At 51.6% G+C, this 24,305-nt stretch overlaps 1 protein-coding gene and 1 long non-coding RNA gene across 10 annotated transcripts in view; one reads left to right on the forward strand and one right to left on the reverse strand.

Moving 5' to 3' along the window:
• LOC105473222 (zinc finger and BTB domain containing 17) overlaps positions 1-24,305 on the forward strand; it is a 34,922-nt gene that overhangs the window by 8,890 nt on the left and 1,727 nt on the right. For 5 of the 9 annotated variants that reach the window (XM_011726897.2, XM_011726901.2, XM_011726896.3 and 2 more), the window contains 9 exons: positions 19,388-19,594; positions 20,756-20,944; positions 21,588-21,728; positions 22,021-22,146; positions 22,710-22,966; positions 23,064-23,206; positions 23,303-23,603; positions 24,008-24,095; positions 24,188-24,304. In XM_011726897.2, coding sequence (XP_011725199.1) covers positions 19,390-19,594; positions 20,756-20,944; positions 21,588-21,728; positions 22,021-22,146; positions 22,710-22,966; positions 23,064-23,206; positions 23,303-23,603; positions 24,008-24,095; positions 24,188-24,304 — 1,567 coding nt within the window. In that variant the 5' untranslated portion in view covers positions 19,388-19,389. Of the gene's footprint in view, positions 1-19,387; positions 19,595-20,755; positions 20,945-21,565; positions 21,729-22,020; positions 22,147-22,709; positions 22,967-23,063; positions 23,207-23,302; positions 23,604-24,007; positions 24,096-24,187; position 24,305 lie in introns of those variants that run through there. The other 4 variants (XM_011726904.2, XM_011726906.2, XM_011726905.2 and 1 more) reach the window with 3 other exon arrangements.
• LOC112425121 (uncharacterized) lies at positions 12,093-18,382 on the reverse strand. Its single transcript, XR_011625869.1, has 3 exons — positions 16,910-18,382; positions 15,057-16,187; positions 12,093-14,391 (listed from the first exon to the last, which is right to left on the reverse strand). It is a non-coding gene; the product is annotated as an uncharacterized lncRNA (long non-coding RNA).

Here is a 24,305-nt window from a genome sequence, read left to right on the forward strand (position 1 = left end):
GTAAGTACTGTGGCTCAGAGTGATTGAGCTTTGCTGCAAGCGTGTGTGTGGAATGCCAGCACAGGGACTCCTTATGGACATCAATAGCTTGACAGTCCCTGGGTGATTAAGGTTGACCTCAGTAACACAGTCAGCACAAATACGTGTAGAAAACTGGGGCTTAGGCTCTTGGATTCAAACATGCTTGTTATGAATTGAAGAGAGAGATGGTTCTTAGGGCTGGGCTTCAAAGGAAGGAAGCAAAGGGCATGGTTAGAATTGAGAGTTGTTCACTCATATCTAAACAGCAGTGTGGACAGAGGCTCAGAGGTGGGAATTCCCGCTGCGAGTGGAGAGCAGGCCAGAAAGCAGGCTTGGTGGGTTCATTGTAACATCAAAAATCTACTCAGCTTCTGGTCTTGAAAGGTCTGGCAGTAAAATCTGTTCTCCCCACCCCAGCCGCACCACTTCCTATACTGGAACTTATTAACCTAAGCAGTCACTTTCCTGTCCTGAATGGCAGGCTCCACTTGAATTTCGCCAACCTGCCCCATGGGAAGCTGTATCACCAGAGCTCAGAGAGCAAAGCACTTCTCATTTCTGTAGTCTCAGGGCCATGTGGGCCCCTCAGGGATTTTCCCCAGTTACTGTGACTCAGTCAGCAGCCCAAACTAATGCTTGGCAACATTGTTTAAAGTAAGAAAGAAGTTGTTTAACTTTGTAAATCATTTTTGTTAAATGTTGACTCCATACAAAAGAACGTGTTCAGTGTAAAGAATAAGGATACAAGAAACATCTTCCATGTACCCATTACCCAGTTTTCAAAAAGAACTTACTGTTACCTTTGGAGTTCCCTGTGTCCCTTCCCTGATCTCACCCGGCCCAAGTCATCCCTGAGTTTTGCTTTCATCACTCTTACTTTTCTTTATAGTCTTACCATGTGTTTGTGTTGCTAAACAATGTACCGTTTAATTTTGCAGGTTTTTGAACTTAATATAATCATATTGTTTTCTTCAGTGCCTTGACATTAATCCAGGTTGCATAGAGTGGTATTTCATTTTCACAGATGAATAATGTTCCATTGTATGAGAATTTATTTATCCTTTCTATTGTTGGGGGACATTTGGGTTGTGTCCAGTATTTTGCTGAGACAAACAGCGCCACTGTTCACATTCCCGGGACATGTATGCACAGCCTCTCCAGGGGCTGCAGCTGGGAGTGGAGTTGAATCACGGGGTATGTGCGTCTTCAACTTAACCAAATAATGCCAAGTTGTTTCCAAAACGGTTTCCCCAGTTTACCCTTCAACAATTCCGTTTGCCTCATATCCTCTCAACAATGGTATTTTCAGACTTCAACATTTTTACTTATCTGGTGGGCGTACAATGACATCTCATGTGGTTTTGATTTGCATTTTCCTGGTTCTGAGTTGGGCATCTTTTCATTGCTTACTGATCGTTCAGATTTCACCTTCTCGGAAACATTGTCTTGCTCATTTTTCTATTGGGTAGTTTGTAGACATTTTGTTAGTTTTTTGTTTTTTATTTCTTATTTTGGATACTAATTCTTTGTCAGTTATATGTGTTATAACTACCCACTTCCAGTTTGTGGCTTGTCTTTTCACTGTAGGATTTTATTTTCTGTTTTTGATGAACAGAATTTTTTTCTTTTCTTTTTTTTTTTTTTGAGACAGAGTCTCACTCTGTTGCCCAGGCTGGAGTGCAGTGGCGTGATCTCGGCTTACTGCAAGTTCCACCTCCCAGGTTCAAGCGATTCTCCTGCCTCAGCTTCCTGAGTAGCTGGGATTATAGATGCGTGCCACCACGCCTAGCTAATTTTTTTTTATTTTTAGTAGACAGGGTTTCAGCATCTTGGCCAGGCTGGTCTTGAACTCCTGACCTCATGATCCACCCGTCTCAACCTCCCAAAGTGCTGGGATTACAGGCGTGAGCCACCATGCCCAGCCTGTTCTCTGTCTCTTTAAATACCACACTGACTTGTAAAATACATCATTTTAGAAAACTGGTGACCTGGTGTCTAGTAAATCCTTGGCCCATTGCTCTTCCATTTTCATTTTATTTTTTTCTGAGACAGAGTCTCGCTCTATCACCCAGGCTGTAGTGCAGTGGTACGATCTTGGCTCACTACAGCCTTGACCTCCCAGGCTTAAGCTATCCTTCCACCTCAGCCTCCCAAGTAGCTGAGACTAGAAGCATATGCCACCACGCTCAGCTATTTTTGTCTTTTTTGTAGAGACAGGGTTTCACCATGTTGCCCAAGCCAGTCTTGAATTCCTGGGCTCAAGCAGTCCTCCCGCCTCAGCCTCCCAAAATGTTGGATTACAGGCATGAGCCATCTTGCCTGGCCCCATTGTCATGTTAGATTATGCTTGTCAAATGCCATAACAATTGTTGGTATGTTTTATTAGAATTGCATTGAGTTTATAATATTTAAAATTGGGTAGAGTTGACATTTTTGTGATGTTGAGTCATCTGATCCATAAATGTGGTATAGCTTTCAATTTATATAACTTATCAAAGTCTAAATTTAGTCAGTGTCTTTATACCTTACTCTCAAACAGTGAGGATCTGTGAACACTTTAATTCCTGTCACTTCCTCTTCCACTTTTATTCGGTAGGTGTATATTTTAGTTCTTTTTAAACATTTTTTTTTCTCTCTCTCTCTCTCGAGACAGGGTCTCACTGTGTTGTCCAGGCTGCAGTGCAGTGGCACAATCACAGCTTACTGCAGCCTTGACCTTCTAGGCTTATGCAATCCTCCTGCCTCAGCTTCTCGAGTAGCTGGGACCACAGGCACTTGCCACCACACCCTGCTAATTTTCACTTTTTTTGTTTTTTTGGTAAATACAGGGTCTCTTTTGGTAAAAACATGCTGGTCTTGAACTCCTGGACTCAAGCAAACCTCCTGCCTTGGCCTCCCAAAGTGCTAGGATTAGAGGTGTGAGCCACTGTGCCAGTCCTTTTACAACTTTTATGAGCATCATTATTCAGCATTTGTTTAGGTTTGCTCACTTATATTTACTATTTTCATTGTTCTTCCTTCCTTCTTGCATTTAATACTTTCTTTCTGGGATCACTTGCAGCTGTCTGAAATATGTGTTTTATAAGGCGTAAATGTGGGCTGTAGTCCTTTTGGGGGACTGCGAATCATTATACATTCTCAGGGAAGATTTTTCCCTCCCCCGTTGGGCACCAAGATTTGATATAGGCCGTTTCCATATTGTCTTCTTTCCACCAAGGTCCCGTGGGACCTCCCCCTGGGGATGGGGTGGAGGGTGGGGCTCGATCTTGCCCAGTTCTGCAAATGTCTTTCCTTGAAACCTGGTCTCAGAGTTCCACTTGCTCTCTGGACTTCAGCCCTTGTTTAGATATGTTTTGACCTCTCCGTATTACTTACTGACCTGTCAGTTCTTTGATATATTTTAATTTATTTTTAATTCCTCTTACTGTCATTCCCAATCTTTGATGCATTTTAAAAGATGTCTTATACTTTTTATTCAGCATTTGTGGCTGTTGGCAGTGGGAGAATTGGCCAGGGTACCTTTGCCAGAAATGGAGTTGTTTCATAGGTTTAATTTTGCATTTCATCTGGCAGCAGCAAACTCTGAATATATTACTGCTTAGTAATGTTCACTTCTGGATTGTGTGAGCTTTTTAAAATTAATTAATTTATATATTTTTTAGAAATGGGTTCTCACTATCTTGCCCAGGGTAGTCTCAAATTCTGGGGCTCAAGCAATCTGTCTGCCTTGGCCTCCCAAAGTGTTGGGATTACAAGTGTGAGCCACTGTGCCCAGCCTTGGATTTTTTTTATTTTTTAAAAATTTTTTTTAGAAACAGGGTCTCACTATGTTGCTCAGACTGGAGTGCAGTGGTTATTCATCGGTGCAGTCAAAGCTCACTACAGCCTTGAACTCCCGGCCACAAGTGATCCTCCTGCTTCAGCCTTTCGAGTGGCTGGGACTACAGGCATGTGCCACCATAGCCAACTACTTCTGGGTTTTATACGATGTTTTGTTTTGTTTTGTTTTGTTTTTTTGAGACGCAGTCTCGCTCTGTCGCCCAGGCTGGAGTGCAGTGGCCGGATCTCGGCTCACTGCAAGCTCCGCCTCCTGGGTTCACGCTGTTCTCCTGCCTCAGCCTCCCGAGTAGCTGGGACTACAGACGCCTGCCACCTCGCCTGGCTAGTTTTTTGTATTTTTTAGTAGAGACGGGGTTTCACCGGGTTAGCCAGGATGGTCTCGATCTCCTGACCTCGTGATCCGCCCGTCTCAGCCTCCCAAAGTGCTGGGATTACAGGCTTGAGCCACCGCGCCCGGCCAATACGATGTTTTATAGCACTCATTAGTATAAGGAAGAGAGATTGTTATGTGCCTGTGATGACAGAGAATGTGTCCGTTTGGTACAGGCTCAGAATCTGATGAACCTGCTATTCTGTGTTTGTCCACAGAAGTTTTGTCCTTTTCTGTAGTGGAAAGGGCACAGTTTTTAGAGTATGATGGACTTGGCCTTGAATGTGGGCAGGGCAGTGCAACCTAGGTCAGCAACAAGCTCTTAAACTGTGATTTGCTCATCTGCTCAATGCGGGTGGCTGTGTTAGTCCCTCCTCCCAGGATCACTGTGAGTACTGGTGAGGCGCATGGAAGTGTGAAACACTGTGGGTGGGGCACCACAGCAGCTCTGGCCCTTACTCCCTTCATGGCTGCTGTGGGTTAGGGTCTGTTTGCACCGGAAACAACCATCCCGTGAGTTTCTCTTGCCAGTAACCTCCCCTGGAGTCTCAGCAGATGGAGCTGTTATTAGCGAGGCTGAGTTTCCTCTCTGCACACAGGGCACAGTTCCACCCGCAGTCTCTTACCAGGACTCACAATTTTTATTTCATTTTATTTTATTTTTTATTTTATTCAAGATAAGCTCTCGCACTGTCACCCAAGCTGGAGTGGCAGTGCCACAATCTCAGCTTACTGCAGCCTCAACCTCCCAGGCTCAAGTGATCCTTCCACCTCAGCCTCCCAAGTAGCTGGGACCATAGACACGTGCCACCATGCCCGGCTAAATTATTTTGGATTTTTTGTAGAGATGGGATCTCACCATGTTGCCCAGGCTGGTCTTCAACTCCTGAGCTCAGGCAATCCTCCTGCCTCCGTCTCCCAAAGTGCTGAGATTAGAGTCATGAGCCACCTCTCCCGGTTTACTGATAAAGCATATATATTAACATCGTAAAATATACTTCTCCACTGGGACCCCACCCCCTGTCATCACTAGCTGTGCCTCCCTCTCCATCCCATTCCGCCCACCTCCCTGGTCTTATTAGGACCAGGAGCCAGGCCACACTTGGGGGTGGTCTCCAAGTTTCTCTCAGAAGTTTGCCCTTCAAAGCGGCTGGTGGGAAACCAGCCAGGGTTGCAAGCCTTCCGTTTCAAGGCTTGGCCTGGGAGCAGCTTTGCTGATTCATCGCAGCCGCAGGCGGTAGGGATTTCAGGGGCTGGAGGTCAGCCGCGCTGTTTGTTGAAGGGGAGCCCTGTGCCCCTGAGTCTCTCCTAATCCTCACTGGGCTGCTTCTGGAAACTCTGCTGTAGGACAGCACTTCTGCATCCGGATCGAGAAGCCCAGCAGTTTTGAAACATCACTGGAAACTGAGACGTTGAGTCTTGACCACTGATTATCGAGTCCCAACTTAAGGCTTCAGGATCCCCAAAATATTCCTCTAAAATATTCTCTTACTCATTGAGTTTTTTCCCAGTGAAGTTTTATAGAATCTTAGCTTAATCCTATTTGGAATAGGAAATATAAAATCTGATGTTGGCTTCTGCCATATGTATTTCATAGTTGGTGTTCATGTCCTATACAGTTCATGTTCATAGTTGGAAAAAGATAATACTGTAGGGAAAGTTTTTAAGTGGAAAAAATCTGCTAACTGCTAGGTAAATGCCTCATTTTAATTGTCACACTGCATCTGTTATACTTCGAATGCATGGCAGTCTCATTAATGATATCATTCATTCATTTATGCAGCGTTTCTTAAATCTTTTTTCTTTTTTTGAGATGGGGGGTCTCACTCTGTTGCCCAGGCTGGAGTGCAGTGGTGCAATCACTGCTCACTGCAGCCTCAACCTTGTGGGCTTAGGTGATCCTCCCGCCTCAGCCTCCCGAGTAGCTGGGACCACAGGCACCACCAGCACACCTGGCTAATTTTTGTATTTTTTTGTGGAGATGGGGTCTCGCTATGTTGCCCAGGCTGAAGCATGTATTACATCTTATCACTACAAGGGACCTTGGCAGTTACCTAATCCTAGTGAGGATACAAACCCAGGAAAAGTCAGTCACACTTGAAGAGCCTGTACTACATGGAAGTCCAGCTATATCCATTTCCAGTTCATACTTAACCTGCTTTTTTCTTTTGGCTTGAATTCTTGATCTTAAAGAGTATCATGGGCCATCTAGCCCTTCCCTTGTGATTGTCATGTTCTTCTGCCTCAATGAAAGCCTCTTTGCTTCTGCAGTCCTTGTGTCCTTTGTAGAAAGAAGGTGGCGGTTACCATCAAGTATGAAGCATTCATGCCTTTTATTCTGATTCCTGTCAAGTGGAGTAAGCATTGCAGTGTGGGGGGCCTTTTCCTTTTTTCAGGTTGAAACTTCATGGGTGCCTGGATTACTGATGAGATTTTTACATCCATTTTTGGAAGACAGGACAAGGATGACAGCATTGGGCTGTGTTTTTTCTATATATTTTTTTTCTTTTTTAAAAAATTAAAAACAATTTCAAGCCAAATGTTTTCTATAATTTATCAGCCTTGCTGGCATGGGTTTATGTGTAATGATAGAATGATGGTGGCCAGCAGTAGCTTTATGAAGAAGAAACTTTTGCCATCATCTCTGTTTTACAGAAGAGGAATTAAGGTACAGAGATTCAAGTACTCCTGCCTGAGGCACTTAACTAGCTTTGGCTGGATTCCGGGGTGGGAGTGTTTTAACTGGGTCCTGGGAGTAGCACGCCCCCCACAGTTGCATGCTGAACTGTGTGTGGGTGTGTCCCAGGGAGAAGGACTTCAGTTTCATCGCAGTGTCAGGGGCTTCCTCTGTATTTAAACACGAGAGCACCAGCTGCTGTGCTAGGGGCGTCCCCTCAAGGAATTTTTGCTCATATTGTTTTCCTGAGTAATACATTGATTCTCTGTGCACATTACCACAATTTTCCATTTCCCTCATGAGAAATGTTTTCCTTTGAGAAGTTTTCAGTCACCAGGTCTTGTAGAAAATGTCTTAAAGATTTTATGGTAGATAGAAATAAAGGACTTAGGTCTCTGACTTTGCAGCCTTTTATTTTCTTTCTTTCCTGTCTTTTTTATTTTTACTTTTTGACAGAGTTTTGCTCTGTTGCCTATGCTGGAGTGCAGTGGTATGATCATAGCTCGCTGTACCCTCAAAACTCCTGGGCTTAGGTGATCTGCCCACCTCAGCCTCCCAGATAGCTGGAACCTCCCTCCTTCCCTCCCCCACTCTCCTCCCTCCTTCCCTCCATCTCCTCTCTCCTTCCCTCCATCTCCTCTCTCCTTCCCTCCATCTCCTCTCTCCTTCCCTCCATCTCCTCTCTCCTTCCCTCCATCTCCTCTCTCCCTCTCCTCCCTCCTTCCCTTCCCTCTTCCTTCCTTCTTTGCCTCCTCCCCTCCTCTTTTTCTCTCCATTCTTCTTCAGCTTTCTCAGTTTTAATTTTTTAATAGATAGTGTTTACAAGTGGTGAACAATACAGAAAGGATATATAGTGAAAAGTTCAGCTCCTTCCCCACTTCCCCTGCTCCCCTGAGGGGCTTCTCATTACCAGTTTCATGTATACCCTACAGAAATGTGGCTGTTGTCTTTTAAAAATAAGTAAGATGTATACATTCTTAGCCTGGGCTTATAGTTTTGGACAAATGGCATGGCCCACCTTCCACTGGGAAGGGTCAGATACTAAATTTTAAGAGACTTTGAGCTACTCCAAGAAGAGGTGCTTAAAACTTTTAGAGGATTTAACAGTATTTAGTGGGAGGGTCATTTGTGCAGGCTGCCAGAATCATGTAAGAGTGTGTGGGATTCTTGGCACCAGCTAAACCCTTCTAGGGCCACCTGGGGGTGATATCATCCCATTTTTCCCATCCCAAGGATCCAGCCCAGTGAGACTTCATCTCCCCCTTTCAAGTTGCAGTGTGGCTCCTGACTGCCAAAGTGGTCACTGAGTCCTGGTGTGGTGGTCCCAGCCCAAGTGCCTAGTCCCGGGATGGCCCTCCAGCTGTGTTTCCCATCACTTTGTCCCCTCCTTCCTCTTGTGTGCTGGGGCATGATCCCCCTTCTCCCCCTGGCCCCTCAGCTATCATTGCTTATGCTGTCCGCTGCCCAAACGTCTTTCTTGCCTTTGTCTGTCTTTAGGTGTGGTCACATCCTCCCAGGCTGGCACTCAGCAGCACCCATTCAGCACTCATCACACTGTCCTTCTTCCCCAGTGAAGGTCGAGGGGCTGGGGCTCAGAGCCAGCCTTATCCCAGGGCCCCTGGCACTTCGCAGTGGACTTTGAAGTAAACGTCTACTCCACCATCCCCTCAGCCCACCAGTTATGGAGATTGGACCCCCGAATCCTTCTATATTGAACTTGAGTTCCCAGGCCTTCTGCCCTAAGCTGCACCATAACAAAGGCCTGATGGTGGAAGCCTGCAGCCAGAGAGAAGCAACACCTGTGCACTTTTTTTGTCGTACTGGACCAGGCTGCGGCTCTGTTGGCTTCCGTCAGCTGCCCTCCCAAGGCTTTGGCCAGCTGCTGTCCTCTTTGGCAGGAGCCCTGTGCTGCCCTGGTACGGAGAGGCCACTTGGGATCATCTGGTTTGTTTTTGTTTTATTAGTTCATCATTTCCCTTTTGTTTTAACTGTGTATCAGTCACAGAGCTGTGTTAGAGAAGTAATATCTAATTCCACTTTTGCCAATATTTGGGCAACACTTCCTATCTGCTTGTTGTCTCATTGAACGCTCGTATTTATGGTGGTTTTCCTGTTTTACAGGTGAGCAGTTTAAAACTCAGAGATGCTTGCCTGAGGTCACTGTGTTAAGTTTGGAGCTGGGATTCTGAGTCCATTGGTTTCTTCTCTTGTTTATCCAATACCTGCTTCTATGGATATCTTGTTCCACCTTATGGCTTTAATTACCGTCTCTACAAGACATCTCAGCTGTAATTGGCCAGAACAGAACTCCGATTCCCCCCATGGAGTCTCCTCCTGCCACTCCTCCTCCTGTCTGGAAGCGGCACTGCCACTGGGCCAGTGTCTCTGGGCACAGATCTTAGTATCATCCTTGACTCCTTTCCTTCCGTCACAACACACATCTGCTTGATCAGCTCTGCCAAAACATATTCCTCATCTAACCGCTTCTCGCCTGTTTCCTACCTCCTTGGTGAGGCCACCGCTGTCTCTTCTCTACTGTAGTAGCCTAACTGGGGCCCCCACTAAGCCTTCTTGCCGCCTGTCTGTGCACTGCCGTCAGAGGCGCCTTTTAGGAACCTCACTCTTCTGCTCTTTTCTGTCACTCTTCGTCACTCCCAAGGCATCCCAGTGCACTTAGAAGAAATCCAGAGTCCGCTGTGTCCCTGTGAGCCTGGGCGAGCTCAGCCCCCGCTGCTCTCATTCTTGTGCACATACACCGGCCAGACACACCGGCCCCTGTGCCACACACCTCCTCCTCTCCAGACACACCGGCCCCTGTGCCACACACCTCCTCCTCTCCAGACACACCGGCCCCTGTGCCACACACCTCCTCCTCTCCAGACACACCGGCCCCTGTGCCACACACCTCCTCCTCTCCAGACACACCGGCCCCTGTGCCACACACCTCCTCCTCTCCAGACACACCGGCCCCTGTGCCACACACCTCCTCCTCTCCAGACACACCGGCCCCTGTGCCAAGGTCATGCCCGCCTCAGGGATTTTGCATCTGCTCTTCCTCATGTCTGTGATGGTCCCTGGCATACGTGGCCTGGCTCACTCTTACACCTCATTCAGGTCTTTGCTTAAATGCCACCTCCTCTGAGGTCCCCCTTGCCTCCTTTCTTTTTCTTTCTTCTTTTTTTTTTTTTTGAGAAGGAGTCTCACACTGTCACCCAGGCTGGAATACAGTGGTGCGATCTCAGCTCACTGCAACCTCAGCCTCCCAGGTTCAAGCAATTCTCCTGCCTCAGCCTCTTGAGTAGCTGGGATCACAGGCACCCACCACCATGTCCAGCTAATTTTTTGTATTTTTAGTAGAGATGGGGTTTCACTACGTTGGCTAGGCTGGTCTTGAACTCCTGACCTCATGATCCACCCGCCTCAGCCTCCCAAAGTGCTGGGATTACAGGCGTGAGCCACTGCACCCGGCCGCCTCCTTTCTTAAATAGTAAACAGCCCCTGCCTCTCGATCTGCTCAGCTTGCTTTAGTTTCTCCACAGCACTTGGTAGCTGCCATTGTTTATTATACCCATTTATTACCTGTCTTCCCCACTCAGTTCGAAGCTCTAACACAGTACCTAGGACAAACACAAGGTAGACTCATTAGACGTTTGTGAAATTCATTAGTCTTCTCTCTATATGTATCTGTTTCCTAATTTATAGGCTGAACACCCCTAAAGGGCAATCAATAATTATGAGCCAATGAGCAGCTGTATCACCCACTGATTTTCTCTATATTGGGGAAATTTCTTTTTTTTTTTTTTGAGACAGAGTCTCGCTCTGTCGCCCAGGCTGGAGTGCAGTGGCGCTATCTCGGCTCACTGCAAGCTCCGCCTCCCGGGTTTATGCCATTCTCCTGCCTCAGCCTCCCGAGTAGCTGGGACTACAGGCGCCCGCCACCTCGCCCGGCTAATTTTTTTGTATTTTTAGTAGAGACGGGGTTTCATTGTGTTAGCCAGGATGGTCTCGATCTCCTGACCTCGTGATCCGCCCGTCTCGGCCTCCCAAAGTGCTGGGATTACAGGCTTGAGCCACCGCGCCCGGCCTGGGGAAATTTCTTATCCATGTACATAGAATTGTTGCTCAAATGCCTTTGTGATTGATAGAATGGGCATTCACTTTTTCATAGTGGCTTCTGTCTATTTTCTCAGTTAACAAGTTGTACCAGAAGTACAGCTGTCATTTCGTAAGGGTCTAGGAAATACTTTGACATTGAGTTAGTCATTCTCAAAAAGGCCAGGGATCTCTGCTCTCAACAGCCCTATTCCCCATTTGATCTGTAACCACTTGAGAGCAGGCTTCTGGGTAACGTGCTATAAACAGCTGTAAGGAAGAAATAAGGAGCCCCACCTTGCAGTGAGTTTATTAAACTAGTAGGAGAGAGGGGGTGACACATTGTGTCATTTAAGGCAGTGTCAGTGCCCTTGCTTGACACTCGAAGTGTTTGTGGCTAATGGGTGTGTGTGCCTTGGGGAATGATCAGGTACTGCCCAAGTCCTACATGTCGTGATTTTGTCTTTTTGGCAGGAAGGCCCCTTAATTTACCCAGTGTTGAGCTTTACAAGTCCCTGGAGCGCATACCAGCGTAGTGGATTCTAAGCTGGCCTGGGCTGCTGGAATCCTGGACAGCTCTTTTTCAGGGCCCGCCAGCCTTCCCTTTCATGCATAGTCCTAGAGCACTGGGGTCCATCAGGGATCAGGCAGGGGGTGTCTGCCCCCTCAAAAGTGTGGCTAAACTTTTGTTGTTGATGTTGATAGGGTCTCCCTCTGTCACCTAGGCTGGAGTGCTGTGGTGCAGTCATAGCTCACGTCCAGCTAATATTTTAATTTTTATTTTGTAGAGATGGGGTCTCACTATGTTGCCCAGGCTGGTCTCAAGTTTCTGGCCTCAAGTGATCCTCCAGCCTCGGCCTCCCCAAGTACTAGAATTACAGGTGTGAGCCATTGCACCTGGCCTAAATCTGAAAGGTAGCAGTAGTTGTATAGTTTGAAAAGCAAAGTCAGCATTGTAATTTCATTTTATATTTACACATTTTTAAGATTTAAAAAAATCTGTTTTGTTTTTTTTTAATCATACATACAAACTTCTGAAAATCCTACTGAACCTTGGCTGTTGGGAGTGTGTAGAGATAGCAGTGATTCTTTTTTTTTTTTTTTTTTTTTTTTTTTTTTTTTTTGAGACGGAGTCTCGCTCTGTCGCCCAGACTGGAGTGCAGTGGCGCGATCTCGGCTCACTGCAAGCCCCGCCTCCCGGGTTCACGCCATTCTCCTGCCTCAGCCTCCGGAGTAGCTGGGACTACAGGCGCCCGCCACCACGCCCGGCTAATTTCTTTTTGTATTTTTAGTAGAGACGGGGTTTCACCGTGTTAGCCAGGATGGTCTCGATCTCCTGACCTCGTGATCCGCCCGCCTCGGCCTCCCAAAGTGCTGGGATTACAGGCTTGAGCCACCGCGCCCGGCCGATAGCAGTGATTCTTAAGCTCGGAATGGGCACTCTCCAGCAGAAATATCAGAATTGGGTTGTCGAGAGGGGCCAAGATTTGTATGTTTATCTAAAGGAGAAAGTGATTTTAGAAGTTTGAGAAATCCAATCTTAATACAAGAAGAGTGTTTGCTGGGTGAGGAGGAAAGTGCCAGCAGGGTTGGTTTTGTTCATCTTTGCTTTTCTGCCATCCCTTGCACTCAAAGGAATGTGTTGTCAAACTGGGGTGGTTGGTGGGGTTGGGCAGGTAGGTTTCATGCTCACAAGCCTGGCCTGGTATGAACTTCCATTTTCTTGGAAGTTTTCATTTGTTTGTTTGTTTGTTTGTTTGTTTGTTTGTTTTTGGAGACAGAGTCTCACTCTGTCACCCAGGCTGGAGTGCAGTGGTGCGATCTTGGCTCACTGTTACCTCCGCTTCCCGGGTTCAAGTGATTCTCCTGCCTCAGCCTTTTGAGTAGCTGGGACTATAGACGCTCATCACCACACCTGGCTAATTTTTGTATTTGTAGTAGAAATGGGGTTTTGCCATGTTGGCCAGGCTGGCCTCAAACTCCTGACCTCAAGTGATCCACCAGCCTTGGCCTCCCAAAGTGCTGGGATTATAGGCGTGAGCCACCGCACCTGGCCAGAAGTTTTTTATTTGTTTCTTTGAGACAGGGTCTTGCTCCATCGCCCAGGCTGGAGTGCAGTGGCACAATCACAGCTCACTGCAGCCTCGACCTCCTAGGCTTAATCTATCCTGTCTCAGCCTCCTGAGTAGCTGGTACCACAGGTGTGTGCCACCACACTCAGGTAGTTTTTAAATTTCTTTTGTAGAGACAGGGTAGTACCATGTTGCCTAGGCTGCTCTCAAACCTCCCACAGTCCTCCTGCCTTGGCCTCCTAAAGTGCTGGGATTACAGGCTTGGGCCATTGTACCTGGCTCCTTTGGAAGTTTATGTTGATCCACCTGTATTTCTAGAAAATCAAGAATGCTGAGCAACTGGAAGCCAAATGGTGATCCTTCTCACGTGCCCGTAGGTTCCTCAAGCACCTGGACACGAGATGGCTCATGACAAGGCTCATAGCTGGGTGCAGCTTATTCTGGGAGCCGGAGACTGTTGTTTGTGAAGATCAGTGTCTCCCTGTGGTAGGCCAGTTGCTTCCTGGCTTAATGGCTTCCCTCTGCAGCAGTGTGGAAACCCTGCAGGTAGTTTAGTGCACACTAATAACCTGGGTAACATTTCATGTTTGACAGGTGTCCATTTGACTCTGAGATGGAGCTGTGCTCTCTGGGGCCACTTAGCGCTCTGGGCCTGCACTCCAGCCTTCGCCTGGGAGCACCCTTGGGGTTTAACAGAACAGTTGTTCAATATAAAGTGCCTCCTGGCAGAGACAATAGCTCTAGATATCTCTCCATTCAGTGCCCCTCCCGTCACTTCCTCCCTCTCTTCATGCTAATTGTGCTCTGGGATTTTTCCAGATTGCATTTAGGAGTAATGGGTTATGATTACAACCTCTTAACAAGGTCAAGTCACCACATAGTTTTCAAACACACCCAGTATGCCCAGCGTAAAGGGGTATATAGAAACCATCTGATAAAGTCTTTGGCCTAAAAAAACAGAACTATCATGTGCATCTGTGCTTCCTGGTCACAGTAGTTTGCTGCATGCTCACGATGTGCCGGGCACTGTACCGGGCCTTGACATATGTTACTTAATTTAATCCTGTCACAAAGGAAGTCATACCATTAGCCCCGTTGGCCATTGGAGAAGCTTTGCTGGAGATCACCTGCGAGTGGCTGGTGGAACCCGGATACAGATCCTGCTTGGCCTGTCCCAGGAGGCTCTGCTGCTTCCACGGGGCTCAGCTGCCACTGGAATCCCTGCGTCGTGGAGGCAGCAATGTGGAACTTGGCACCAGAGTGGATTTCATGGCCCAAACAGAAACCTTTCTTACTCAGCAGCCTGTGGTGCTTTGGAACTGCAAGACAGATGCAATGGGTTGTGCTTTCTGGGGCCAGCCCTTCTGAATCCCGCCCACAGGAGCCTTGGTGGCTCTCTTAGCTCCTCTGACCCTCGCTGCCATGCTGGGCCTCAAGGCAGCCCTGGTGAGCATGGCCGGGAGTGTGGTTGGGAGCACCCCAGCCTTGGCCTGCACACTCCGTGCCATGACTGGATCAAATCTGGCAACTGAATCTCACTTTTTCTTATTAAAATTTTTGAAAAATGACTGGGTGCAGTGGCTCACACCTGTAATCCCAGCACTTTAGAAGGCCAAGGTAGGCAGATTGCTTGAGCTCAGGAGTTTGAGACCAGCCTGGGCAACATGGTAAAATCCTGCCTCTACAAAAAAGTAATGATTTTTTTAAAAAAATTGAAATAGTTTTCATGTAAATGTACATGAACTATACACGTTTAGTTTAAGTAATAAATCCAGGGGCCTCCAAGTAAAGAAAGAAAACACTTCCAGGATCTCAGAAGTCCTCTGCTTACCCTCCCCCGCCCAGGGAGCACCGGCATCCTGAACCTGGGGCTTAATCACTTCCTTTTCTGTATAGTTTTACCGTCTGTCTCCTATCTCTTGCTGCACAGCACACCACCCCAAAACCCAGTGGCATAAGTCATCAGTGAGTCAGTATTTCTTACAGTTTTATGGATGAACGGGCAGTCGCTTGCTCCGAGGTGCTGGTTGAGGCCGTGCATGCAGCAGCGAGCAGCTGGGCTGGGAGGTCCAGGAAAGTGTGTCCCTCGCCACAGAGCGTTGGTGCTGTCAGAGGCCTCTCTGCTTTTCTCCGCGTGCCCTCTCCCCAGAGCCCCTCCATGTGTTTCCCACTCACACGGGAGCCTGGACTTTCCTCCAGCTCGGTGACTGGGTTCCCAGGAGCCAGAGCAGGATCTTCCAGGCTTCTTTAGCTTTAGGTCTGGAATTGGCACAGTCCCTGCATCCTGATGGTCAGAGTCGTCATTGGACCATCCAGATTCCAATGGAAGGGAAAGAGACACCGTCTCTCCATGGGAGGCTTGGTGGCCCTGGCAGGGGAAGAATTGCTGGCCATCCTGAGAGGGGCCCTACATGGTCCACGTCTGTTCCGCCGTGTCAGTTCCGCTGTGTCAGTGTGCTTGTCCGGACTCACACTGCAGGTGTCCTCAGTGCCTCACTTTTTTGTTCCTCAGTGAATTCCTTGTGAGGGAACCCAGGGCTCTGTGTCCAGCTAAGCTTTTGGTCATCAGGACAGCATCCCAGCTCTGACACCCGAGGTCAGGGAGAAAAACTGAGTGACTGGAGGTGTTCGGAAAAGGTGCCCGATTGCAGCCAAGACGTTGTGAGGGGGTGGTCAGGTCAGTCTGCATCTAAAGTGAGGACTCTGGGCTGCTGGGCTCTGTGGTCTTGTTCTGTTGGCGTTTTCCGTGGGTCTAAGGTTTTCGGATCTTCCTTAGAAGTCGCTTTAACTAGTGCCCGTATTTATCGCCCATCACGCAAGATGAAGTAGAGACCACAGACCTTGACACTTGTGCTTGAGCGATGGTCACTGTATTCCAAGGGTAGGGTGGGGGCAGGCTGCCTGGTGGGAACAGTATTTCTTCACCGTCTGTGCCCGCACAGGTGATGGGGAGTAGCTGGCTGTTGATCTGATTACTGTGGTTAACGTCTCCTCAGACAGCACCTCCTAGCATGTACTTAGGAGGCGATATGCTCCTAGGACATGCACGCCCCTTCACTCCCAGACCCTTTTCCTGTGTCCATCCAAGCTTGGCCATCCTGCTGGGTTCCTGTGGCTGAGGAACAGATAAGAGAGGAACTAGGACACAGGCTGGTGATCCCTCCAGAGCAGTTCGCGTGGGTTGGAGGTGGAGGACTGCCTAGTTCTAGCTCAGCCCCTCTGAGGGAAGGACCCAGCTGGCCATACCTCCCATCTCACCACGGGCCTTGAGAGAGGGGCTGTTCAAGCTTCCCGGCTGGGGAACAGCCTGGGGGACCCTGAGCTCCACTTGCCCCATGAGGGTGGGGCTCGGGTTGTAAAGTCCACGGTGACACAGTTCTGCGGGTGACACCATTTAGCACTTGGTCCGCCCCCTCCTGGCCCCCTCGAGCTGCTCTTGCACCCCTGGGAGGCCAGTCCCAGATCGTACTGGTAAGTGCATGGTATCGTACTGGTATCAGCTCCGCTGATCTCTCTGTGGGTACAGGGCCCCTCCCTCCCTCCCTTCCTCCCTTCCTTCCCCTCTCCTTTCCTTCCCTTACTTTGCCCATCTTCACTTCTTCCTCCCTACCTCTTATCATTTCCCTTTTGGTGCATGTCTCTGTTGGAGCAGCCTCAGAGGATTACAGACGCCTCTGTTTCTCCTCCTAACACCATGTGTGGGAGGAGCCCACTTCTGGGTGGGCATCTTGCATTGGAAAAGTGAACGTTGCTCATGGGCACACAGCTGCTCTCTTGGCGGCTGGTGGTATGTCCTCAGGGCCTTTACTATTTTATTATCTAGCGAATGTGTCTTACCTAATCTGTCGAGCTTATCCATCCATCCATCCCTCCATCCAGTCCCAGGATAGCTGTATGGCTGGGTGGGGCTGTGCTTGCCAGGAAGCCCCAGGGCACCTGGCCATAGGGAGGATCATCCCAGACTCCGGCCCAGACAGGCGGATTGATCCTGTCCCTCCCCTTGGCCAGCAGTCTTCTCACTTGTCTCTTCCTGGCAGGTCAGATGGTTTTCCTGCTAGAGGGTTGTCTGTACCTCTGGGGGTTCAGCTGATGCTCCCCAGGTTGTTTTAGCACCTGGATGGCTTAAGTTTCAGGTTGGCTCCTGGGGAAGGTGAGGAAGCCGGGCACACAGCCAGCAGAGAAGGGTTGGGCCTCACTTGCAAGTTCCAGATGGGCTGCTTCTGAAGCCAGTTGAGGATTTTGCCCTGTGTGGGCCCTGGTATTCCCCTCTTCTGCACTTGGGGCTCCTGGGTATGTAGGGGGTGACTAGCAATTGAGGCCCAGGACTTGCCACCCACACACCTGTGTGCTCGCGTGACCTTTTCCACAGCCAGGAGAAGACAGCTCTAGGGTTGATGTGGCCTGGGCCCACCTCGCCCCTACCTTTGGTTCCTTCTGCACTCACATTGCCCTTTGTGCCCTTGAGGTCTTGATCCACAAGCTGGACATTGGTGCCTCCCCACATCCAGTGCATAGGAGCAGCGCAGCCACGATTCTCCCTTGTGTTCTTTCAGGTCACAGATGGGAACCTGCTGCTTCCAGGGACTGAGGACAGGAAAGAAAGGCCTCTATACTATGCTCCAGGTGGCCGTGTGCTGCTGCCAGCCACTTGGCTTTGGTGCGGGGCCAGCTGCCCCAGGGCCTTACCTCCTGATTTCGGGGCTGGCCCTGGCTCTCCAGTGCTTACATTTAGGGCTCTAGCCGCAGCCATTTAGGAATGTCACTGAGAGAGCCGAAGCTGGGGCGGAGATGTGTAGGGGGAGGGAACGGCCGTTTTTGGGTCTCCGGCAGCAGCCGCAGTGCTGAACTTGTGGCTCGGAGGCTGGTGCGCTGTGGCTCATGCCTGTTGCCACTGCCATGCTCCCCGTTATTTGTTGCATCACTTCCCCCCCTCAGCAGATACCCCCACTTGTGAAAAGTTTCCAGACATCACATGGTAGGGGGCCTTGGCGCCCTTCAAGGCCGACCTATGCTGGTGTGAGGGGTGTGGCTTCCTCTGCGACTCATCACAGCCCGACAGCCATGCATGGCCACGGCAGCTTCAGAGCTGCCGCGGTGATTCACTCCCAAGATGCTGATGTCTGGGGAGCACCCAAGCTGGGGCAGAGCTGCCAAAACCGGGAGCAGAGCTGCCAAAACCTGGGGCAGAGAGCCTCAAAGTGTCCCTCTCAGCTGCCCAGAAGCAGGGGTCCAGCCCCGTGCCGACTCAGGCCTCAGAGAAGAGGAGGAGTAGGCAGAGAACTCACTGCCCCTTAGCAGATCCTGGGCCAGGGCGTGACAGCCGTGCCCAGTTGAATATGTCTAATGTGGCCCCAGACAGTGGGTGTTGATTTTTCTGTTCAAACATTCTGAAATGGGTTTTTTCTAGAAAAGAGGGCCTGCTTATTTTCCCTAGACAATTGCTGATGTTGACGCCAACTCTGGGTGGTGGTGAGGTGGGAGGGAGAGCTGTTTTAGATAGTTACTTAGTCACGGCTTGTGCAGTTCAAGACTGCTCGGCACCAGGCCATGGAATTTTCCTGAGCATTTTCACTTGTGGGATTTCCAGGCATTAAGTGAGGCCCTTGACAGAGAAGTTGTGGCCAGGTCAGCAGCTCTTGGTGTCAGGATCAAAGTTGTTTCTCCTGGGATGGCCACCAGGACACAGGTTTCTAGAGTCAGAAGGCTGCAACTCTAGGTAGTTCCCATGAGTCGGAAAGAGAGGGAGAGCTAGGCTTTGGCGGGGGATGGGGTATGCGCAGAGCCTGAGAGGGCCAAGCTCTGCAACGCCGGCTGATGAAACACCGTCTTGTCTTCACCTGTCCATGAGAGAATGAGAAAAATAACAAGATAGGAAAGTTTTCTTAAAGAAAACAATGGAAACATCTGTCCTTTATTCTGAGATTGTCATGCATTCTTTTAGTAACAAATGTTAAAGTGACCACGTCTTCATTTTTGAAATGATGACACATTTCAGTTTTCTGTTTGTTCCCTTTTTTGACTGTTTCATGTCATTACCAGCCTGGATACGGAGGCGGAGGCCTCGTGTTGGTGCCCCAATGCTTTTTGGTTTGGGCCACTTTTCCTGGCCAGTAAACCCAGGAATCCAGGAACCACCAGTTGGTTGAGTTGGGTTTGCAGGGGGTATCTGGAGTGAATTGCCCTTTTGTGGCAGAAATGCCCTCACTTGTTTTAATTCTGTCTTCTCCATGGTGCTTGCCTGGGAGTTTGGGAATGACTGAGTGTGTCTGAGGTCCTTTCTCCATGCTAACCCCAATGCCCTTTGGCTTTCTGCAGCCATGGACTTTCCCCAGCACAGCCAGCACGTCTTGGAACAGCTGAACCAGCAGCGGCAGCTGGGGCTTCTCTGTGACTGCACCTTTGTGGTGGACGGTGTTCACTTTAAGGCTCATAAAGCAGTGCTGGCGGCCTGCAGCGAGTACTTCAAGATGCTCTTTGTGGACCAGAAGGACGTGGTGCACCTGGACATCAGTAACGCGGCAGGTACCCCGTCAGGGCTGGGGCTGAGCTTGCTGAGGGCCAGAAGCTATGGCTGGCCCTGTGCCATGCTAGACCCTCCAGGGGCAGCACCTGCAGGCTGTGGGATGCAACAGGCCTCCCGCACAGGCTTCAGGCCATGAGCATGTCAGTACTAAGTTCCTCCCACCTTTCGGGGACGTGTCTTGATTGGGAGTGGAGTGGTAAGGGGAGAACTGGCAGGAAAGGCTCATGATGAGCTCTAGGCTGCAGTGAACACAGGAAAAGCCTCATTGGGAAGGGCGGAGAGCAGGCAGACTCTATGCTCTCTGGCCCCTTTCCATGGGAGAGTCAGTCCTGAAGCATCTACCCCAGTACTAACTAGAAGTTTGGGGAGAGGTGATGGGGAAGGCCTAGGGGCTGGGAGCAGTGTCAGGAAGACCTTGGGGTTGTGGAAGGAACTGGTCCTGGATTCGGACTTCCAACCCAGACTGGCATGACATGCCATGAGAAGGTATTATTCTCCCATTTTATAGATGTGGAAACTGAGATCCAAAGAGGTCAGTGACTGGCCTGGAGGTCAGTCAGATACAGAGTTGGTAGCAGAGCCCTGATGAAAGTCAGGTTGGAGTGTCCCCTGCTAGCAAAGTGTAGCGGCCAAGTAGAGGGTGTGGAGGGCAGGTGTTCACACCATCTCTCCTCAATGCAGGGTGGGCATTCACACCTCTGTCCTCGTCCAGGGCAGGCATTCACACTCTGTCCTCTGTGCAGGGTGGGCGTTTATACCCCGTCCTCTGTGCAGGGTGCATATTCACACCTCCTTTTCTCCACGCGTGGGTGGCATTCACCGCCCATCCTCCTCCATGCAGGGTGGACAGTCGCACCTTCTGTTCCCTGTGCAGTGCGGGCATTCACACCTCCTGTCCTCTGTGCAGGGCAGGTGTTCACACCTGTTCTCTGTGCAGAGCAGGCATTGAGACCCTCAGTGAGCACTTCTTTTCAAGGCTGTTGGCAGTGCTGAGATCTTCCAGGTTACCTGCCTCCTCCCCACACAGGAGATGGGGCGATGCAGGCTTGCCACTCAGCTGTTCCTGAATCCCTGCGTCCTGCTGCTGGGTGGAGTGGTGGGGCAGGCTGCCGGTGCCGGATCTTGAGGTGGGTCTCTGACAGCTGTCCTGTCCTCGGCAGGCCTGGGGCAGGTGCTGGAGTTTATGTACACGGCCAAGCTGAGCCTGAGCCCTGAGAACGTGGATGATGTGCTGGCCGTGGCCACCTTCCTCCAAATGCAGGACATCATCACGGCCTGCCATGCCCTCAAGTCACTTGCCGAGCCAGCTACCAGCCCTGGGGGAAATGCGGAGGCCTTGGCCACAGAAGGTAGGTTATTGGCAGCTGCTCCCAAGCAGATGGCCAGAGACCTTGGCTTTTGACGTGGGCTCTGCCTCTGACTTTCTGGGTCTCAGTTTCCTCATCTGGCCCTGACTCGGTTGTGGGTGCTGGCGAGGGTTTGCCTCAGGTCTGAGGGTGGCCTCTCTGCCTGCCTTTCCCCTACAGAGCACCCGGGAGCCGTGCCTGGTTCAGTGCCTTTGCACATGGGCAGGGTTTGCTCCTAAACCCTCCTGTGGGTCTATTCTCCTGAGCCCCTCCTTCCACTCCCCTTAGCTGCTAAGATAAAGACCTCAGATGCCCACTATGGGCCAGGTGCCTTGCTGTAGACTTCCAGAGGCCGCGTTCCTCCCTTTCCTAGTGCTGACCTCTGATCAGCTCCGTTAGTGCACACATGAGGTCTGCATGTCCCACACAAGCAGGAACCATCACTGTTGTATTCCCACTGCCCAGCCATCAGCTGGCATGGAGTGGGTGCCCTGTGAATAATTTGGTGAATGAACAAATCAGTAAACCACTACTTAGAGGTACCCTAGGGAGGACGAGGAAGACCTAGCAAGTTCTGGGCCACCTCACACCTCCAAATGGCGGGCACTTGATGGGAAACGGCAGGTCTGCCCTGTACCATCTCCAGGAGGGGACAAGAGAGCTAAAGAGGAGAAGGCGGCCACCAGCACGCTGAGCAGGCTGGAGCAGGCGGGACGCAGCGCACCCACAGGCCCCAGCAGGGACCTCAAGGAGGAGCGTGGCGGTCAGGCCCAGAGCGCAGCCAGCGGTGAGTCAGATGCTGAGGACCTAGCTGGCTGCCCTGTCAGGGTAGTGAGGGCTGCCTTGGGGCAGGTGGCACGGGCACCTGCACCTCTTGAGCTTGTGTTACCCAGAATGACCTATTGTATGTCCCAGGGGGTCTGTTTCAGCCAGAGCAGACACAACAGCCTCAGCTAGGGGTGTGCTGGGGCCTCCCCTCCTGGGCCATACACAGCCACCACCAGCTCGCTGGTCCAGGAGAGGTGTCCGACTCCTGGGGAGAGGGTAGCAATCCAGTCTCCGGTGCTTCCCCCACCCAGGTGCAGAGCAGACAGAGAAAGCCGATGCGCCCCGGGAGCCGCCGCCTGTGGAGCTCAAGCCAGACCCCACTAGTGGCATGGCTGCCGCAGAAGCTGAGGCTGCTTTGTGCGAGAGCTCGGAGCAAGGTAGCCCCGCCCAGCCAGGACCAGGCCCTCCCTGGTGCATCCTCCCAGGGCCCTGCCTCCACTGCCCACTGGGGCCTCCCTCTCTCCTCCTGCCTCCAGCCAGTCCCACTTGGAGTCACCATGCACTTCATCTTTGGGACACCTTGGTCTTCGCATGTTCTTGAGTCTCGAGGTCGTTCCTTGGCTGACCATGCTAGCCGTGTGTCTGTGAGCACAGGCACGTCCTTCAAAGGCCTGGAGCTTCTGCTCCTTCCCAGCTTTGAGCACCGTACAGGGGTGCCTTCCCACCCACAGCCACCCTCCAGTGCCTGCTGGCCGACAGCACCACCCCAGCTGGCTGAGCCGCCTACCTGCATCCGCCAGGCAGCAAATACCCAGTTCACAGGCACCCCGGGGGCTTTCCTTGGCCAGTGCTGGGGCCATTTACTATCCCTTCCATATGTTGCCGGTGCCCCTGACAGGCGCTCAGGCAGAGAGGGCTGCGTGTGGGGTCCAGACCCAGGCCTGGCTGCGAGGCCCCCGCGCCCTCTGAGGCGCCTCCGTACTTGCCCTTCTCTCCGCAGAAATGGAGGTGGAGCCCGCCCGGAAAGGGGAAGAGGAGCAAGAGGAGCAAGAAGAGGAGGGCGCAGGGCCAGCTGAGGTCAAGGAGGAGGGTCCCCAGCTGGAGAATGGAGAGGCCCCCGAGGAGAACGAGAACGAGGAGTCAGCGGGCACAGACTCGGGGCAGGAGCTCGGCGCCGAGGCCCGGGGCCTGCGCTCAGGCACCTACGGTGATCGCACGGAGTCCAAGGCCTACGGCTCCGTCATCCACAAGTGCGAGGTGCGGGAGAGTGTGGCCAGCCCTCCCCGCCAGCCTCCTTCCCCTCCGGCCTCCCACCACCTGCCCCTCACACCCCGTTTCCCTGCTGCACCCGCAGGACTGTGGGAAGGAGTTCACGCACACGGGGAACTTCAAGCGGCACATCCGCATCCACACGGGGGAGAAGCCCTTCTCGTGCCGTGAGTGCAGCAAGGCCTTTTCCGACCCGGCGGCCTGCAAGGCCCATGAGAAGACGCACAGGTACTGCCCCAGGCCGGCCTCCTGACCAGGCCCCTGCCAGGCTCGGCCTTTCACGCCCCAGCGAGCCCTGCCTCCTGTCGCCTTCTGGCCCTGCAGCCCTCTGAAGCCCTACGGCTGCGAGGAGTGCGGGAAGAGCTACCGCCTCATCAGCCTGCTCAACCTGCACAAGAAGCGGCACTCGGGCGAGGCGCGCTACCGCTGCGAGGACTGCGGCAAGCTCTTCACCACCTCGGGCAACCTCAAGCGCCACCAGCTGGTGCACAGCGGCGAGAAGCCCTACCAGTGCGACTACTGCGGCCGCTCCTTCTCCGACCCCACTTCCAAGATGCGCCACCTGGAGACCCACGACACGGACAAGGAGCACAAGTGCCCACACTGCGACAAGAAGTTCAACCAGGTGTGTGGACCCCTCCCGGAACCAGCGCCTGGGAGCCCCGGTGGTCACAGCGGCTTGCATGCCACGTGGTGGGTTGGTGGTGGGGAGCACAGTCCCGCCTCCAGGAGCTCATCAGCCTGTTCACCCAGGAAACAGGCCCAGCGAGAGCCACTCCCACGGGGGAGCTCCCGGCTGCTCTGCGGAGGGCAGGTCGAGTCAGGGCGGGGTTTGGTTCTGAAAAAATGGGGTGGGGAGGCTTACCTCTCACCGCTGGGACCGGGGACCTCTCCTAACCCGGGAGAGATGGAGCTCTCCACGGACCCTGGCAAGCCTGAGAGTCGATTGCTCCTTTGTGGGAGGGGCAGGTGAGGGGGCCCGGGGCCGAGCTCTGTGGGGTGGCCCCCCTGACCCCTCCCTGGGCACAGGTAGGGAACCTGAAGGCCCACCTGAAGATCCACATCGCTGACGGGCCCCTCAAGTGCCGAGAGTGTGGGAAGCAGTTCACCACCTCAGGTAGGGCCAGGGCTGCCCTGGCTGCCCTCACACCCCTGCTCCTCGGCCACCGGTGGTGCCCCACGCCAGGTTCGCCCTCGGTCTCGCCACAGGGAACCTGAAGCGGCACCTTCGGATCCACAGCGGGGAGAAGCCCTACGTGTGTATCCACTGCCAGCGACAGTTTGCAGACCCCGGCGCTCTGCAGCGGCACGTCCGCATTCACACAGG

Source organism: Macaca nemestrina, chromosome 1 (genome assembly GCF_043159975.1).
Source record: "Macaca nemestrina isolate mMacNem1 chromosome 1, mMacNem.hap1, whole genome shotgun sequence".
In the NCBI taxonomy this organism is placed as follows: Eukaryota; Metazoa; Chordata; class Mammalia; order Primates; family Cercopithecidae; genus Macaca; species Macaca nemestrina.